The following is a 20,204-nucleotide window of genomic DNA, read 5'->3' on the forward strand; positions in this document are numbered from 1 at the left end:
TAAATATAGTGCAGTGAGTAGCCTTGGTCTACATATAAGCCCTTAAATACACATTTGAATTTGTGTATGTGGCCCATTTCCACTGTTTTCCTCTTTAATTTTCCTTTATAGTTCTTTTTCTCTACAATGGCCACTTTGAGATTCCTAACAGAGAATTCTGGGAGGCTTAAAATTTCAGAAACTGGTTTCTCTGTGTTGTCATTCCTGAAGTCAGACTTAAGTCTGTTTGTCCTTTTATGCAGAGGCAGCCATGTCTGTTATACATAAAATATGGAAAAAGACAAAGTTGGTAGGAAATGGCATAAATCACATTAAAGGATGAAGTAGTAAATAGCCTGATGTTGTTAAGACCCTTGATAGTGTTGCCAATATAGATATGAGGATACAACTCACAATAGGTTTGTGGTAGAGTCTTGTTCCTGTCTCTATCTGCACATTGTGTTGCCTCTTGTGTTAGCAGATGTTTAAATAGGAGGAGTTGCCTATAAACAAATATGTCTGCCAGCCACAGCCTGGAAAAGGAATATATTATGATCCAGGATCAACTACAGTTCACAAATAATACAAATTAGTGGTCTTAAACTCTAGGTGACTACCAATTGTGCTCTGTCAGTCTAATTTTTCTGCCAATTTGATTTTCACCTTATAGTGTCGGTACTGCAATGTCTGCTCTAAATCCATGAGTCTTGATTCTGTGTCCTCTGATTCTGAGCACATCTGGTTATAGAGGAGCTTGGCTATAGACAATGGATCTAGCAACTGTGTGTGCAATGGTTTGTGGGTTTCCAATATAATATAGCACTCATATGTCCTTTGAGCAGTTGCACAATGGCATCTAGAATGTGTACTTATTGTATAGACTGGCCTGGTTTAGGCTAATAGAAGGATGGAAATTATTGATCTGCTAGTGGGTTTTTTCTAATGATTCCCCTGCCATGCATCCAAGTGACAAATATGTAGTCAACGACCTAGAAGGGAGGATTCTGGGTAAAGAAACTGAGAAGCCATTCCATATCAACCATAAATGTTTCTTCTCATAGAAGCCTTCTCATGCAGATGTTACGATGATACCAATGGAAGAAGAGCAAATTCTAAACCAGACTTTACAAAGAGCCTGCACAGAGGACTCCCCACTGAAGAAGCTACAAGCAGCCACCATGCAGTTTGGGGCTAGCACTAAACCTAACAACTTTTGGCTGCCTTCTGCCTATACTGAAAGTAATACTTGCATAAGGCTTTCATCTTCACAAACTACATGAAGAGCACACAATTTCTTCCTGGTTTGATTCACTCTTGATAAGAATGATTGGAAAATGGGCTATTATGTGTGGTTAAAATAGGAAACAGTAACATGAACCTTTAACAATTTCCTCAATATTAAATGTAGGTTTAGTTCTACCATTAATGGTACTCTTGTAGAATAAGAAAATTCAGAAGAATATTTGTTAGAACAAAACCACTTTTTTTGTCTTGTCCCAAGCAATTTATTTGAACCATTTTACTTAAATATTTTGCGTCAAAACATGAACTGTCATTTAAATTATTAATTTGACAATACACTGAAATTTTCAGAATGCTGTTTCTTTTGGAATACAGGCATTTTATATCCATACAAATTACTTTATACATTTCAATTTAAAATTTACATGAACAGTCTTGGATAGAGGCGCCATACCACAGTGGCATTTAAAAAGCATGCAGACCATTGAGACATTTACATGTTCAAATCTTTATTGTTTTAAAATTCTACATGTCTTTTACAATACAATAATTTGTTACTTAAGTGGCCTTTTTATAGTTAATGTACAGTGGATTCTTTTCTTCTTCTTCTTGAACCTCAGCCATGAAACTGAATTTCATCAATATGATTTTTCTAAATGAATACAAGATTTCTCTGTGGATTGGGAAAATCGGGGTGCTTCATTTAAACACAAGGGCACAGCTACTTCCCTTCAAAATCTGTGATCAATCCTTCAAAGACGCTTTTAAGGACTGTATATTTACTATGGCTGATTTGTATCAGCCCAACAAGGTACTCCCCCCCCCCGTTTATATTCAAGGATTTTTTAATGCAATGTAATGGAGCAAGTTGCAGTAGTTACCTTTTCATCTACTGAGGCAAACTCATGTTGAAGAAAATTATGATTATCTGCATGCAATGAACACTCTTTAAATATGAATTTTATACATATTAAAGAATCTGTTAAGAGCGCAAGTACTTTGATAATGATTTCACAAAAGGACATATGCTGGTAACGGTAGCTAACATTTAACACCTAACATGAAAGTAATGTATATTAAACAGGCAATTAACATGGCTAGTAAATAAGCCATGATATGCAAGGGTTGCCTTCCATAAAATGAACTCTTTTGGTCCACACTTTGTCCAGGTAGAAAAACTGGAACTGTTAAGCCAGTTTTTGTGATGAATTTCTTGTTTCTAAAATGTAACACATTAAAAAAGGAAAAAAAAAAAGGTTTTATATTGTGGAGCATTGTCATGTGACCTCAGTATAAAAAAGATGGCCTGCTACTTGGAGTGACGAATGTGACCTGAAGGCCAAGCCAGAAAAAATTGTAGTAAGTTGAATTTCCATGATGTGTTATACTTTCTTGTTCCATGGCACTGCTTTTACTCTATAGAATTTTGTACCCAGAGGAACTTTAAATCTGTTTTGTGCCTAGAGAGAAAGAGAAGGAGCATTATTTCAATAGTTATATCTGAACTCCAGGTAAGACTACCTTATTGTCAAGTTGTCAATAAATCCATTTGAAAGGAGAAGGGGGAAAGCACTAAATACCTGGCATTACACATTCTTCCTGCATGCAACACTGAAGTAACAGCAGTTTGTCTATCTCACCGGTTATCCATAATAATACTACTAAAAACTGACTTCTGTCTGTACAACAATATTAAACTTTTGTAAATCAAATATATTCAAATCATTTAATTACATAATGTATTCTGAAATATACATGAAACACACATATGGTGGGAAAGAGAAGGTATATCCAAGTCTATCTGAATGGATGATCAGCAGAGAAGAAAAAAAGTGAGGCAAGACAAAATAGGAATCTAGAATCAGGTCTCATTTCCATAACCCTGTTCAGGTCACACAGACAAATATCCAGTGTAACTGAATAACGAGGAACCAAGGTTACATAACTAGATAGTAGCAACTATGGGACTCAAGAAGCATGAATGAGTAATTTTACAGGTTCTGCAAACTGGAAATAATGAGCTACTGATGACTTTCACATAAGTCTATATAAATTCATGAAACAAAAGGGACAGGTTTAGACTTAGATGATCAGGAGCATTTTCAGAGTGAAAGACAAACAGAAATCAGAGCTTGGAACCTTAATTCTCCAGTAACAACACAAAAATGACATTTCTTTTTGTAAGATAATGCAACAAATTGTAACATAATTACATTTTGTGCAACAACAGTTTAGTTCCAAAATGTTGTGTCTGTGTGTTATTGTGGAGATGTTTGAGTATTTTTATATTTAAGGCTTTAAAAATAATTTTTAATTAATTAAAAACTTACATATTAGTCATAAAGTACGAGAGAGTGCTGATCTATTGAGCCTTTCCCAGAAAAAATTGAGCGAGGAAGCTATAAATTGCAGGATGTATTGGCCAATTTGTCTGTATTCAATGGTGCAAAAATCAACTACCTATTATTTTAACTTATCTTTCATGTTCAGGTCTAAAGTGAACATGGCAGCACCTCCAGAAAAGTTCAATGTGGAAGAGCAGAGGACCATAACCAAGTTCCTGTTTCTCCAAGGGAAAGGTTCAAAGCAGATCCATGATGAAATGTCGCAAACTATGGGTGACAGTGGCCCTTCATATGCAACAGTTAAACATGACATGATCATGGAGGACTGCTCAATATCAGCCAAAAGTATTGCTACATATCTGAGAATATCGCGTGAGAGTTGGTTCCATTATCCACAATGATTTGGAAATGAGAAAGCTGGTAGCAAAATGGATCCCCAAACTTTTGGGAATCGAACAAAAGAGGAAACGTGTGGAGTCACTGGTGGCTGTTTTGGACCATTTTGCAAGAAATGAGTCAGATTTCCTGGGCAAACTGGTAACTGGTGATGAGACATGGATCTACTGTTATGATCCTGAGACAAAGGAACAGTCTAAGGAATGGAGGCACCGTGGTTCCCCCAGGCCAAAGAAGTTCCAAGTGCAAAGGTCGGTGCAGAAGCAAATGGCAATGATTTTTTGGGATAAGAAGGGAGTTCTGCTGGTGGACTACCTCCAAAAGGGTTCAACCATCAATCCAAAATATTGCTGTGCTTTATTGATGAAATTGAGGCAAAATATCAAGGAAAAATGTCAAGGAAAGCTCTCCAAAGGTGTCATCCTGTTGCATGACAACACCTTGTCACACACTGCAGGTGAAACAATGACACACCTGACCTCCTTAGGCTTTCAAGTGATGCCCCATCCACCCTATTCTCCTGACCTGGCTCCTTATGACTATTATCTGATCCCCAAACTCAAAAAACACCTAAAGGGACAATAATTTGGGAGTGTTCTGGAGGCAACTAATGCTGCAAATGAATGGTTATGCCAGCAGTCAGAAGAATTTTATTTGCAGGGACTTAAAAAACTGCACCCTGATGTTGGGAAAGTGTGAGGGCAAGAGGAGAAGGGGACAACAGAGGTCGAGATGGTTGGACAGTGTCACCGAAGCAACCAACATGAATTTGACCCAACTCCGGGAGGCAGTGGAAGACAGGAGGGCCTGGTGTGCTCTGGTCTATGGGGTCACAAAGAGTCAGACATGACTTAATGACTAAACAACAACAACAAAGCTGCAGGACAGATGTCGCAAGTGCACTGACTTCCAGGGAGAATATGTAGAATAGTGTGGTAGTTACAGCTTCCTAGCTCAATTTTTTTCTGGGAAAGTCTCAATACTTACCAGCATTCCCTCATAGTGGGCAAAGATCAACATGAAAAAAGTTACCCCTTCATACAAACTAAGATTAATTTGTTTCTTTTTTAATGTAAAAGTTCAGGTTCTAGTGGATATGGCTAACATGGGTTGGTTTGTGGCATACGGAAGGCAGATGAATGAACAAAGAATATTATGAATAAATTCAACAATGCTAAAAATCGTGAAGACTGCTTATCCAATTTTAATGAACCATACTAGAATAAATCTCTAATTCTTACCTTTTTTGCCTGGCAGTATTCCTTCTCCATTACTTTCCCTAATACCCAGGGTCTTCGCGATGCACCTGAAGCTAAAAGGAAATGTTTTGTTATGCATGGGATGATACGCAAAGTATCAAATAGCCCTCACAATTCCCCTTCATCAATGGAACATTACTCAGTATGATTAGAAGCCAGTTGCAAAACTACATGCCTTTGTCTCCTCTTCTCTCCCATCTGGTGCTTGACATACAGGAAGTTCTGGGGAGAAATGCACCATTTGCGGGAACACAAGCCCTACCCAGAATCTCAAGAAAAAATAAATCCAAACACATGGGGAGGGGGCGAAGAAGGCTAGCCCCTCCTCTTCAAGTAAAGAGCTAGTCTGAAATAAAGTACAAGCTCTTCACACACTTGGGGACCATAAAGAAATCACAGTTCCTTACTGTCTCGAGAGGCTCTATATGTAGTAGAGACTCCTATCTTCAGATGGCTGCTTTCCATAGACAGGAAATGACAAAAGAGATTACCCGTTCTTGGACACCTGAATACAGCTATATGGGCCTCTGTCTTTGTCACCCTCTGAATTGAAATGACTAATGAATTTTCAGGAGCATTCCGTTCCAATCACTTTGGAGGAGCTCCAGGTTGATTCACACATCCCTCAGATCTCTCTCAATCACCACTCAGATCTCTTTCAACCACTATAATTTCTTTTTGGAGTTTGAATTCACCTGAACAAGAAACATACTGTACCTCAATACATTTATATATATAAATAAATATATGCATGGAATGTTCAAAACTTTTTCTCTCATATATGATTAAGTATTTTAAACTTCTCAGAAGAACACACTGTGCTGTGTCATGACACTTACCACACTCACCTGGTTTCAGATCCAGTGCAGCAAGAGATTCTGAGTGTAAGAAATACAAAGTGGGGCTAACAGTGAACAGGACATAGTTGTCATGACGCTCATCCAAAATAATGAGAACCAAATCTCCAACCTGAAAACTAGATTGAAAACACAAGATTGAGAAGGAGATATTTACTTAGAAGAATGTCCTACGATCATTATTGGGCTGATTGCTAGACAAGGGATTCTACCTTTCATGCCCATCATTGACATACTTTTAAAATGGCATATAGATCTGCATTAACTGTTAAAAAACTGCTGGAAAATTTTATGTGGCTGTAAACATGTTGCCAACATGGTGAGCTCTGTAAACATATAGTTATACTGAGTTATGTAATACAGTAAATTATAACCCCCCAAAAGACAGCCAACTGCCATGTAGTACTTGACATGTCAAAGTAGGACTGGGGAGATTTAGGTTCAGATCTTCACTTAGCAACGAGGCTCACCGGGGACAGTGCTTAGTCACTATATTTTAGTCTAACCTTCCTCCCAAGCTACTTGTGATGATAAAAAGGAAGACAGAGATCCTGATTGGAGAAAATGACATATATACAGTTGTGTTCAAAATTATTCAACCCCCACTGAAATTGAATGTTTTGGCCATTTTGACATTGATTTTGATCATTCAGTCATCTTGCTTACATTTACATGAAAGAGGCACTTGTAGGTCAGAGAAATATAACCTTAAGTTTATAATGAAATAACCACAAATGTCTTTTCTGTGCTCACATCATTATTAGTTTTTATTCAACCCCCAAGTGACATTCAATCTTAGTACTTAGTACAACATCCTTTTACAGTTATAACAGCTTTTAAACGTGAAGCATAGCTTGACACAAGTGTCTTGCAGCGATCTACGGGTATCTTCGCCCATTCTTCATGGGCAAAAGCCTCCAGTTCAGTCAAATTCTTAGGCTTGCGCACTGCAACTGCTTTCTTTAAGTCCCACCAGAGGTTCTCAATCGGATTTAAGTCTGGTGACTGCGATGGCCACTCCAAAATGTTCCAGCCTTTCCTGTGCAACCATGCTCTAGTGGACTTGGAGGTATGCTTGGGATCATTGTCCTGTTGAAAGGTCCAACGTCTCCCAAGCCTCAGGTGTGTGACGGACTGCATCACATTTTCATCCAATATCTCCTGGTACTGAAGAGAATTCATGGTCCCTTGTACACGCTGAAGCTTCCCTGTACCTGCAGAAGCAAAACAGCCCCAAAGCATTATTGACCCTCCGCCATGCTTCACAGTAGGCAAGGTGTTCTTTTCGTCATATGCCTTGTTCTTCCTCCTCCAAACATAGCGTTGATCCATGGGCCCAAACAGTTCTAATTTTGTTTCATCAGTCCACAGAACACTATCCCACAACTTTTGTGGTTTGCCCACATGACTTTTGGCATACTGCAGTCGACTCTTCTTATTCTTGGGAGACAGCAAGGGGGTGCACCTGGGGGTTCTGGCATGGAGACCTTCATTACGCAGTGTGCGCCTTATTGTCTGAGCTGAAACTTCTATACCCACATCTGACAAATCTTTTTTCAGTTCCTCAGCAGTCACACGGGGACTTTTCACCACTCTACGCTTTAGGTAGCGCACAGCAGTCGAAGTCAGCATCTTCTTTCTTCCACGACCAGGTAGCATTTCAACAGTGCCCTTTGCCTTGAATTTGTGAATGATGCTTCCTATGGTGTCTCTTGGTATGTTTAACTTCTTTGCAATCTTCTTATAGCCATTGCCCTTCCTGTGAAGACAAATCACCTCTTCTCTTGTCTTCCTGGACCATTCTCTTGACTTCACCATGTTTGTAACCACACCAGTAAATGTCTAGAAGGAGCTGAGTATCACAGTCATTTTAAAGCTGCCTAATTGGTGCTTATTATGCTTGATTGGTGCTCGGTGACATCCACAGGTGTTTTCAATACCTGATCGAAAACACCTGAATGAACCTCTCTTCTTCAGAGTGGTAGTCTTTAAGGGCTTGAATAATTGTGGCAATGAAGAAACCACAAAAGAAACATTTACTACTGTATTACATAAACAATTGATGTTATTTTAGTTGCATTTGGTTCTTTAAAACGTCCTTGTAGGATTTCATTCTGAATACAATTCCAAATGTACACTATAGTCCCTAAACCCCTTTACAGCATTGGGGGTTGAATAATTTTGAACACAACTGTAAATGTCATAGACAAAGAGAAAGGAAGCTCAAAACACAACAGTGACATGCACTGAAGTATATGCCAAATTCTTAACTATACTCCTGTAAATACAATCTCCAAACTTAAGAACACAACAAAACTGTGTGTGGTAAAGAGCTTTGGGATACTACCTGAAGTAAATTTCAGACATAGTTTTGTGATCTTCTAAAATAAGTAACATGAGAGGTTCTGTTTCATACTGGCTAAAATCCCATGGCTTAGTGTTGAAAGTCTCACTACAAGAGATCCACTGGATCAGTGGGGTTTTGGTGATTCGACTCCTCCATATACACCGCTGAGTCAAATAGGCTTACCGTATTTGCCGGCGTATAAGATGACTTTTTGGGCCCAAAAAACATGCCTCCAAGTGGGGGGGGGTCGTCTTGTACGCCGAGTGCACTGAATGACGTGGGGCCGCGCTGGCCAGGGAGGCAAGCAGGCGGGCAGGCAGGCGGTCTGTATGGAAGGAGGGAAGCACAGCCTGCCATGCCTGAGCGGCCAGATCCTGCCGCCGGGCTGCCTGCTGCCCCGCGCCGCTGAGCCAGCTGTGTGCTCACTCGCCCGCCACCTGTTTCCCCTTTTCTCCTCCTCCTCTTGCCTTCTTCCTTGCCCTCTCGCTGCTGAGCCAGCGTGCTCACTCGCCCGCCACCCACCTGTTTCCCTTTTCCTCCTTCTCCTCCTCAGCCTCTTGCTCTTCCTTGCCCTCTTGCTGCCATGCCTGAGCCGCCGCCAGGCTGCCCCGCACCGCTGAGCCAGCTGCATGCTCACTTGCCCGCCACCCGCCCGTTTCCCCTCTTCCTCCTCCTCCTGTTGGGGGGGTGTCTTATACGGCCGGTCGCCTTGTGTGCCGGCAAATACGGTACTCCTGTTGCAATTTACTATGCTAAAGGAAAACACAAGTAGGCCCATTTGAATCAATGGAATTAATGGAGGAGTTGAATCACCAAATTCCCACTGATTGAATAGGCCTACTTTAGTATCGCTACATTATGCAGCAAAATTTCAGCCAAAAAGTGGGGGGGGGGGATAAATGTTCAAAATGGTTTTGACAAATCTATAAACTCACACAAACTAAAGCAAATAGTTAACCCACTGAATAGCTTTCAGTCTGTATTCAACTAAGGGTTTCTAAAAGAACCTACTTTATTATCATTATTATTATTATCATCTTTATTAATATTTTATAAAAAGATTGCAGTAAAACAGAAATGTTTAACTTGACAATTGCCAATAGGTATACTTACTCTCTGATAGCAATTTTTTCAGAATGTCTTAGGGATACTGATGACATACTTTGAGACATCTGGAAAAAGAAACAGAAAAGTATTACTCTAGTCTGGCAAGTTGTGATGCAACACATTACATGTATCGTTATTAAATATTGATCTCATAACATATTCAGGCAAAATAGAATATTCTGCATTATTTTTATATTACAACTTATTGTACTCCTTAAGGCCAATGGAGAATATCCAGCCATTTGGATAACAGCTTAAAAGAATCTTAATAAGGCAGTTAGCACTGAATCAGGGAAATAACAGGTTAAATTTCACTTCCCAATTGCTTTGTTCTCATTAGTTCTATTGGGCTGAAGCACTGAAGAGCATGCAGGGCCATTTCACTGGATAACCCAGAAGGTACCGTCATCTGGCTCCCCTTGCCCTTCTGACCTATGGAACAGCTATTAACCCTTAAGAACTGGTGCCTGAGTTTGTTCTCCCACTCTGACTTCCAGACATTAAACTATGCAAGCAGCAGCAGAAAAAGGAATAAAGGATAGAGACAGCATGAGAGAGACTACCAAGGGGTGAGAAATTCCATGGGATGGGGGCCAGTTTCCTGTATGGCCAACTACTTGGAGGCGGCAAACCCACAGGAGAGTGTAGTCTAAAGTGAAAGAGGGCATGATTTAAGGGAAAGGGAAACAATGCATTTCCTCCTATACTATTATATTTTATAACTTTATATTATGTCATATATACAAGATATAATTTTAATATCTAATAAAAAATCTTACTTTAATAGAAAATATTCCACACCAGCCCCCCACCCCCACATTTCCAACTTTCCCATTTCAGATCTTGAGGAATCTATGTTCCATTTTTTCTTTCTTTTTTGTGCCTTCTTTTATCTTGTTTAAAGGAAGAATGGGAGACACATCAATGCATACAGATCATAATGGTCCCCAGTTACTAATATGACAGCAATAAGGAGTGCAGTCTATCTGCAAGCTGTACACAGAAGAAATAGCTTTGATTGCCCCAGGATGCTTAACAGAGAAGCACTTTTTTGGAGACAGGCTTTGTAATTCCACCTTCTTACTTTATCCAGGTAATACCTAAGCTTGCATTGTACTATTTAAAGACTTTTAAAAAAAGTTCTTCCTCTTTATTGACCTTGTAAATAAATCCATATAAGTTATTAGTCTACAAAACATTTTACTAGCCCTCTGGGTCTGGCAGAGGAAGGATGGAGAGCTCTCTTCTTCCTACATTACTCATCTATTTCTACTTAGGGCAGAGGTGGGGATGAGAATTCTTACCCCAGGAGTCTACTTTGTCTTCAACCTAGGGATAGAGTGGTGGAACAATTTATTCCTCAGCAAGCCTGTTTCTTGCCCATTCATCAGCATGTAACTTGCTGTCACATATAGCACCAGCTGGATGTTTAAGCACAAAGCTGTTCTCTGTACCATACAGCTTTTGTTTTTAAGCACTTGGCTATTGTTTTTGTACATTTTACTGTGATAGATTAGCCTTGTACAGAGAAAAGTTTGCTCCAAGGAATTTGTAGCAGTTATTAAGTATTAGGCGCTGCCAAAGATAATACTGTAGAGCAGTGTTCCTCAATGTTTTCTGTAGTGCGGACCGGCGGAGCCTCTGAGGGAGGTGGGGCGGCCCCTTGCACTCATGCATTCCCCTTCCCACCTGCCCTCACAAGCACTTCCCTCCCCACAGCTGCTCACGCTGGCAAGCACGCCCGCAAAGCAGCTCTGGGAGGGGAGTACATGCGGGGGTGGGGGGCTTCCTGGCTCTTGCCCACCCCCCTCCGCTGCCGCTCCTGGGAAGAGAGCAGCCGGAGCACCCCGCCAAGCTCTTGCCTCTCGGTTCTTGGCTACCCCATCCCCCTCCTCCGCTGCTGCCGGGAAGAGAGCAGCCAGAGCACCCGGCCATGCTCTTGCCTCCTGGCTCTGGCCCACACCCTACCCCCCCGCCGCCGCCGGGCCGCAAAGGCAGACCTCCCACCCGCCCCCGCACGCACTTCCCTCCCCACAGCTGCTTTGCACGCGTGGGCGCTTGCATGAAAGAGGGAGGGAGCGCTCACGCTGGCAAGCGCACCCGCAAAGCAGCTCTGGGGAGGGGAGTGCGAGTGGGGGAAGGTCTGTCTTCGCTGCCTCCTGGCTCTTGCCCACTCCCACCCCGCCTCCACTGTCACTGCTGGGAAGAGAGCAACCAGAGCACCCGGCCATGCTCTTGCCTCCTGGATCTGGCCCACACCTTACCCCCCCCCCCCGCTGCTGCCGGGCCACAAAGGCAGACCTCCCGCCCACCCCTGCACTCACTTTCCTCCCCACAGCTGCTTTGCGCATGCAGGCGCTTGCATGAAAGGGGGGAGGGAGCGCTCACGCTGGCAAGCGCACCCACAAAGCAGCTCTGGGGAGGGGAGTGGCTGCGGGGGAAGGTCACTGTCACTGCTGGGAAGAGAGCAGCCGGAGCACCCGATCATTTCCTGACTCCAGGCTCTTGGCTACCCCCCGCCCCCGCCGTTCCGAGTGTGTGCGGGGGAGGGGGGCCGGCAGGAGGTCTGTCTTCACGGCCCAGTCAGGGTCAAGCCATGGACCGGCAATGGGCCGCGGACCGGGGGTTGACGACCTCTGCTGTAGACGAAAATCTCTCAATGTACTCCTGCCTGGAAGGTTCTTCTTATGTTACTTCTGACCCTGAGATGATATTTAAAGCATGGGACACTGCTGTGCAGAATTGGCCTGTGCTTTGTAGTCAGAGAAATGGTTGCACTGTTGCTTATTGATCAGCAGATGTACAAAAAATGGCACTGTACTTTGCAGGGAAAAATACCCAAATAAGTACAAAACAAAACCCTACATCTAGTTTCACACACCTTGCCTTGCTCTTGCTCACTTCTTGAATGTAGTCCCTAGACCCTTCCCAACTTGGATTTCAGCACTGAACAGTTCATTTTGCCCCCAGGCAAATGTAGCCAAAAAACCCGTGGGTACTCAACCCTGAATAGCCAAGTATAATTTGTTAGATGTTCAAAATGCTGCTGGAAAACAAAAAGATGAATATATGTAGATTCAATAAACCCGAAGCTGAACACTGAAATCTATTTTCCAAGTTGCAGAGAAACAACTTTTCTTGAATAGCAATTTTCTCCATCATTATTCAATACACCATAACCTAAGAGAAGTCGACTTTAAGCAATAAATGAAACCACTCTTTTTCAACTGAGAACTTACAGGGTCAATTTCATGGAATGTTTAGGCCCAACCACCATTATTGACATGCACTTTGATTTACGAAGTAATTCTCATGAAGTTTCTAAAACTGTATACCCAGTTACTAGATGTCACAGTACATCAAATAGGGAAGCTATTTTTATCATCTGCTTTCTGTTAAGCTTTTCTCTCCTAGAGACCGGCTTGGATCCAAAAATCCCCAGGCTTGTGATGAACACACATCCACACATGCATGGGGAGGAGCATGGAGAGTGGAGGTAACCAATTTCATGCCCTAACTTTATGTCCCAGAAATATGATTCAGAGATAGAGACTCTTCAGAGTGCCACACAACTTAAGCACTTGGCTATTGTTTTTGTACATTTCACTGTGATAGATTAGCCTTTTACAGAGAAAAGATTGCTCCAAGGAAAAAAAAAATAGCAACTCCCCCTGTTTACGTACATAAGGGCCTTCTGCCTTCCAATCAAGTTTTTGCTTTGGATTATGCACCCAATGGAAAATGTTGCTTAATTATTTAGGCATGTGTTAAGGCCATCAAAGACAAAAAAAAAGCCAGCCAATAAACTTTGTACACTTATTTAAGCTCTAGCAGAGATATCAGTGTTGCATGGGTAGAGGCCTATTAATTTCCTCCATGTTCTCTTTCCTTCTTTCTGCTACCTTTTTCTATCTTCTCCCCATTTCCCCCCTTACAGCTCTTGACTACTTCAGTGGTCACTCAGCCTTTCGCTTTATTCCTTCCCCTCTGTTTTAATCAAGAGTTCTCACCCTTCTGACATCTATGTACTAGTTGAAAATGGGGAGGGCTGCAGAGGAAACCATCAAGCTTTGCAGAAATTTTTTTCTCAGACATGCCTCCAGTTTTCTCATGCCTGGCTACAAACGTATCTCAATTAACTCAAAGTAGTCAACCCATTTAAAAAAAACAAAATAACTCCGAGATACATTCTAAGGGAATCTGAGGGTGCATATCACATTCCATGAACCTGAAGTCATGGTGGAAATGAAACTCACAGGGACATACATCATCTTTGATGACTACTGGCAATATTTTAATAAAGGGGAGGGACAGGTCATGGAAGGATAAATGAAAGAGAAGAACAGGAAGAGAACACTAAAAAGATAATATAAATCTATTCCTTCTATATGTCCCTTCATGTGCCCTAAGGTGTTTGAGACCTCAAGAAGCAGCTTTTTCACATGGTTTCCAACCTGATTACTGTCTTCTAGAAGGGATCTGTCTTAAAAATACACACATTTAGGGAGATTTATCTGAAAAAAAAGTCCTGCAATGAAGAATCAAGTTATTTTATTTAATTACTTATCATATGATCAGATTTTTAAGCAAGTCCAGGGCTAACCAAAGCCAAACACTACTAAGAAAGGCAACAGTTTTGTTTCTCCTATGTTATCTTAGATCACAGCCTTCCATTCTGCATTTGTCTGGATTAATAATCATTTGTATGCCTGTACCTACAATTAGGGATATAAACTGGAATATAAACTCTATCAACATGCAATGTAAGGGCAGAAAAATATTTCTGTAAAAAAATAAGTTTCTATAACTCTTCTGATGCTACAAAAGGGTGGTGCAGTCCATCTGTATTGAATTAAATAAAAATAATATTCTTTTTATTTCTTTGTATTTTAAAAATAAAAACTATTTTTGGTTGACATACCCTTCCTACTATTTTATAGATAGCAGTCCAAAGATTATATCCATGTATACTACTGGTCAGTGCTATATAATAAATTATTTATGTAGTGTTACTAAAGTAAACAAAGGCATGCTTGTATAAAAACATTCTTACATTTAAAAATGCAATGCGAAGTCAGCCTTTTACTATAGCAATCTTACAGCAGCCGGGAAAAGGGAACTGGCTGTAATAGGGATGACTTGAAAAGAGTCCCTGTTTACACGTTTAAACTTAGTGCAGGAGTTTGGGGTGGCTATCCTCTGCACAGCAGCATATACAGGTAGAGAAGGTGTGTGTATACCCACACAGTATCCAAAGAGATCATAAACAGTAGTTCAGTGGTTCTTAACCTTGGGTTATTCAGGTGTTTTTGGACTGCAACTCCCAGAAGCCTTCACCACCAGCTGTGCTGGCTGGGGTTTCTGGGAGTTGCAGTTCAAAAACACCTGAGTAACCCAAGGTTAAGAACCAATGATATAGTTTGATATAGCATGAAGGCCTTTGCATTGTTTCCACCATATTTATGGGAAGAAAAATTGAGGAAAAAGCTTCACTCAATTTATTGAGATGAAGGAGAATATCACAATTAACAGTGTCTACAACACAGCTTTGTTCTTTTCTTTTCCTTTTGACATTGCCACAAAAAGTGGTAAAAGCAGTGTACCTGGTATTGGCAGGCTAGACATTGTTTTGCTCCATTCACAATGTCATCTACTAGTGTCACTCTTGGGGATAGTCACGGAGCCAGGGGAAGCAGTCACCAGAATATGGTGAGGAAAGTTTGGAAATAGTTTTGCAAAGTGTCTGAACAAACATTTTGGTTCAGCAGCTGTTGTCCTCTATCAAGATTCAACTTTTGCCCTACCTTCAAAATATTAAGTTCTTGAGGAGTCACTGCAGATGGAGTTTGGCTCAGTGCCAGATGCTTATAATACAGCTCTAGTCCTATAAACCCTGTAGTAGGTTATGAGGGATGGTAATGTTGTGTCCAGTTCCAAATTCCCATAGGTCCTGTTGTTGCTTAGTCGTTAAGTCATGTCCGACTCTTTGTGACCCCATGGAACAGAGCACGCCAGGCTCTCCTGTCTTCACTGCCTCCGTAGCTTCGATGACACTGTCGAACCACCTGGTCCTCTGTCATCCCCTTCTCCTCTTGCTTTCACACTTGCCCAACATCAGGGTCCTTTCCAGGGAGACTTCTCTTCTCATGAGATGGCCAAAGTATTGGAGCTTCAGCTTTAGGATCTGTCCTTCCAGTGAGCACTCAGGGTTGATTTCCTTCAAAACGGAAAGTTCTGATTTCTTTACAGTCCAGGGGACTCTCAAGAGCCTCCTCCAGCACCACAATTCAAAAGAATCAATTCTTCGGCGGTCAGCCTTCTTTATGGTCCAGCTCTCACTTCTATACATCGCTACTGGAAAAAATATAGCTTTGACTATGCGGACCTTTGTTGGCAGGATGATGTCTCTGCTTTTTAAGATGCTATCTAGGTTTGTCATTGCTTTCCTCCCAAGAAGCAGGTGTCTTTTAATTTCGGGGCTGCTGTCCCAATCTGCAGTGATCATGGAGTCCAAGAAAGTAAAATCTGTCACTGCTTCCATATCTTCCCCTTTGATATGCCAGGACGTGATGGGACCGGTGGCCATGATCTTAGTTTTTTTTATGTTGGGCTTCAGACCACTTTCGGCACTCTCCTCTTTCACCCTCATAATGAGGTTTTTAAATTCCTCCTCACTTTCTGCCATCAGAGTGGTATCATCTGCATATCTGGGGTTGGTGATATTTCTTCTGGCAATCTTAATCCCGGTTTAGGATTCCTCCAGTCCAGCCTTTCACATGATGTATTCTGCATATAAGTTAAATAAGCAGGGAGACAATATACAGCCTTGTTGTACTCCACCACATCCCTTGATCTGCTTCTGTTAGGTCCCTACTATTTTTGTCCGTTATCATGTCCATCTTTGCACAAAATGTTCCTTTAATAGCTCCAATTTTCTTGAACAGATCTCTGGTTTTCCCCTTTCTATTATTTTCCTCTATGTCTTTGCACTGTTCATTTAAGAAGGCCCTCTTGTCTGTCCTTGCTATTCTTTGGAAGTCAGCATTCCATTTTCTGTAACTTTCCCTTTCTCCCTTGCATTTTGTCTCCCTTCTCTTCTCTGCTATTTGTAAGACCTCTTTGGACAGCCACTTTGCTTTCTTGCATTTCCTTTTCTTTGGGATGGTTTTTGTTGATGCCTCCTGTACAATGTTACAAGCCTACAACCATAGTACTTCAGGCACTCTGTCCACCAAATATAGTTCCTTAAATCTGTTCTTTACTTCCACTGTGTATTCATAAGGGATTTGGTTTAGTTTATATCTGACTAGCCCAGTGGATTTTCCTAGTTCAGTTTAAGCTTGAGTTTTGCTATAAGAAGCTGATGATCAGAGTCATAATCAGCTCCAGATCTTGTTTTTGCTGACTGTATAGAACGTCTCCATCTTTGGCTGCAGAGAACATAATCAATTTGATTTTGGTATTGCCCATCTGGTGATTTCCATGTGTAGAGTCGCCTCTTGTATTGTTGGAAAAGAGTGTCTGTAATGACCAGCTTGTTCTCTTGACAAAACTCTATTAGCTTTTGCCCTGCTTCATTTTGAACTCCAAGGCCAAACTTTCCTGTTGTTACTTTTATCTCCTGACTCCCTACTTTAGCATTCCAGTCCCCTATAATGAGAAGAACATCTTTCTTTGGTGTGAGTTCTAGAAGGTGTTGTAAGTCTTCACAGAACTGGTCAATTCAGCCTCTTCAGCATCAGTGGTTGGTACATAAACTTGGATTCCAACACCTGGGTAAGGCTGCACCAGGTATAAAGATATGCAACAGCATTTCACCACTGTAACGTAGCAAAACATATGGCAATTATTATTTTCTAGTTGCCACAGAGATGACTACAGAATGTTACATAAGAAATGCACACAATTGCAAGGCAAGAACAAGTATCCTGAACTTCACCGGGAGAATTTACTCAAGATTTCCTCTCCTTTGAAATTCTTTTCAAAGCAAATTTCTTTTCTAGAGAACGGAGAAACCTGAAGTTTAATCCAGTTTATACAAAAAAAATTAGGGAAAGAAGCAAGAAAATGTGTAAATGATAGAATTCCTCATCTTTCAGGGACTCAGTCACAGAAAGAACATTTTTCATTACCATGGCCAGAAGATATTGTTTTCTTCCGGAACATGAAGGATACCAAGAGGATCCTAAAATAACACAAGCATCCTAAATCAATAGAAAACTGAACTTTAATCCTTGCGTTCACAGTACTTGGGAAGCTTGAGCTGGGAGGCTATAATACTTGACAACTCTTACTTGTTAGAAACATGACATATCAATAGGATGTTATTATGATGACGTAAATGAAAGGAAGCATTTGCTGATAACATCTAAAAGACCCAAAGACATGTATTATGGTCTTCATTGGTTCTCACCTGTTTCAAACAACTATTGGTAGTTATATATCAGTATGACTGGCAAAATCTGGCTTCATGTTATGGTTTCTTCCTTGTGTAATAATTGCTGCTTTTCCTTGTAAAAGTTCTGTGAGTTACTGCCAAAACTTTTCTATACCCAAACATCAATCTCTCAAATACTCTTCTGTAATTTTATTGATGTCCAATTTAGACAAATCAATGAAAGATACAGCAGAGTTTCTCATGAGAAAATGTCCTCTAGACAGGAAAGAGAATATGAAATTTATAACAGATTTAAAGATGTTGACAAATTTAACACCTCAGTCCTAAATACTGAGGCCAGATCCAATTGTGCAGCCAGTGGTGGACATCTCAATTTATTTATTTTATTTATATCATTTCCTTGTCACTTTTCTCCCATAAATGCTGATATCTTATTGTACCTGATATAAGCTAAAGTTACATCTATGTGAGTTCACCAGGAGTTACAACCAAGTGGTCCACAATGAAGTATGCAATGAACTGGTGGTATGAGGGTCTGTCGATGTCGAGATCTGGATTGTGAGGCTTTGACAAAAATAGTTTGGAGCTGGTTGTTTTTAAAGAAATAGAGCTCCAGGATCATGGGCTCTGTAGAGGTTATCGATTCGTTTAGACATAGTATGGGAAAAGGCTGATTTTGTCCAGGATCATTGAGCACTGCTGAGTAGATGGAAGCATCGAGATGTGTACTGGACTAGTTGCATCTTTAGAGACTGGGTCGTATAGATGATCGGCCGGTTCTGTCGAAGGATGGTGGTTTTGGGGATTGAGAGACTTAGCCATATGGATCATAAGTTGGGCATAGGTTTGGAAGTTTTCCACCGGTGATGGTGGGTCGGCATCGACAAGGTCAGATTCTGGTGAGCTAAGTAATACTGACGGCGTCTGAGGTCTGGATTTGTGATCAGAATAATCAGGATAGTGTTGGGAGTCGATGGATTGTCGATCGACTTCAGTGTTGAGTGTCATACGTAGTATTGACGTTTGTTGCTTGATGTCGATGAGGCAGCATGTCCATGGGCATTTGTCGGTGTTGAGGATTTTTGATATCAAGAGATGTCATCCGAGTGTCCATGGATGTCATTAGATATGGTTGAACGTCGGTGTTGAACCCGGGGTCATAGTGATGTCAAGTTCAATGGCTTGGTTCTATCAGATGACAGAAATCGTGAGTCAATAGAGGGGCAGAATGAGTGTCCATGGACCAGAATGGATATCGAGGATCATTGATATCAGAGCCTGTGTCTTGGTGATGTCAAAACGGAGGTTGTTGACGAGCTGGTAAAGCAGTGTATATAAATCCTAGATATGCCGAGTGAAAGGAATGATTTCCCTCGTCTGGATTAGCGGGAATTATCAGGAGGCTGGAGCTGTAAAAGTCTTGCATGCAGAAGAAAATTGCTCAACCGTCCTGAGCCTTTTAGGTGCCAGGTAGGGAGCAGGTTGGAGTTGATGTGTGTCATGCTAATATGGCCGTTTTGACACCGATGGCTGTCGAGATCAAGGCCCACCATGAGAAGGTACAGTCAAGCTGGATAGAGCAACTGGCTGATTGACAGTTGCGGTTTGTCCGTTCGAGCACTGGTCGGGGCAAATGGCACCCCGGTGAGAGTACTGAATGTGGGTCTGAGCCACGCATGATGAAATAAATGGCTCCAGGGACTGTTGGGGCTGATGTCTCTGAGGAAGTCATGGTGGATGATCAGATGTTACCGAATAAGGTATGGTCTCTAGTTGTTGTACGGAGTCCACCCTGTCAGGTGAAGCAACTATGGAAGGGTTGCTCAAAAGAACAGTGTGTTGAGGACCGGGAGAAGATGTTAATTGATCAACTCTGTCATCCCATTCCGGTTATTGGGAGCAGGGTTGATAAGAGGGGATTCCGTCATCGTCAGAAGGGGAACCAATAAAGATTGATTCAGCGGTTTGTTGAGGCTGCTGAGAAATGACTGCAGCTTTAGATTTATGGCGTTTAGGTCTTTTAGGCGGAGAAGGCTCCGGAACTGAAGAGGCTTCAGTGGACATTTGACATTTAGTGGAGGGCTTCGATAGCGAGGATTTCGGCATTGAGTGCTTTGATTTATGAGTTTTTGAAGTTTTAGGCGAAATGGGACGGAATGTCTGACTGGGATGGTGTGGTCGATGGACGTTGTTTTGAGGCTTCAGAAAAAGGCTTCTCTATTGCTTTGGTTTGTGAGATGGCCTTACAAAGAGGTTAGGCCATTTTGGTTGGCT

The 20,204-nt window shown here is 41.4% G+C and overlaps 1 protein-coding gene across 3 annotated transcripts in view; it reads right to left on the minus strand.

Moving 5' to 3' along the window:
* Positions 1–1,460: 1,460 nt before the first annotated feature.
* The window catches only part of RB1CC1 (RB1 inducible coiled-coil 1), a 93,077-nt gene continuing 74,333 nt past the window's right edge, over positions 1,461–20,204 (minus strand). For 2 of the 3 annotated variants that reach the window (XM_020795969.3, XM_078393741.1), the window contains 4 exons: positions 9,539–9,597; positions 6,061–6,197; positions 5,204–5,274; positions 1,461–2,681 (listed from right to left, as the gene is read on the minus strand). In XM_020795969.3, the coding sequence (XP_020651628.2) occupies positions 2,604–2,681; positions 5,204–5,274; positions 6,061–6,197; positions 9,539–9,597 (345 nt within the window). In that variant the 3' untranslated portion in view covers positions 1,461–2,603. The remainder of the gene's footprint in view (positions 2,682–5,203; positions 5,275–6,060; positions 6,198–9,538; positions 9,598–20,204) is intronic. The other variant, XM_020795970.3, reaches the window with a different exon arrangement.

Source organism: Pogona vitticeps, chromosome 4, assembly GCF_051106095.1.
Source record: "Pogona vitticeps strain Pit_001003342236 chromosome 4, PviZW2.1, whole genome shotgun sequence".
Taxonomy (NCBI): Eukaryota; Metazoa; Chordata; class Lepidosauria; order Squamata; family Agamidae; genus Pogona; species Pogona vitticeps.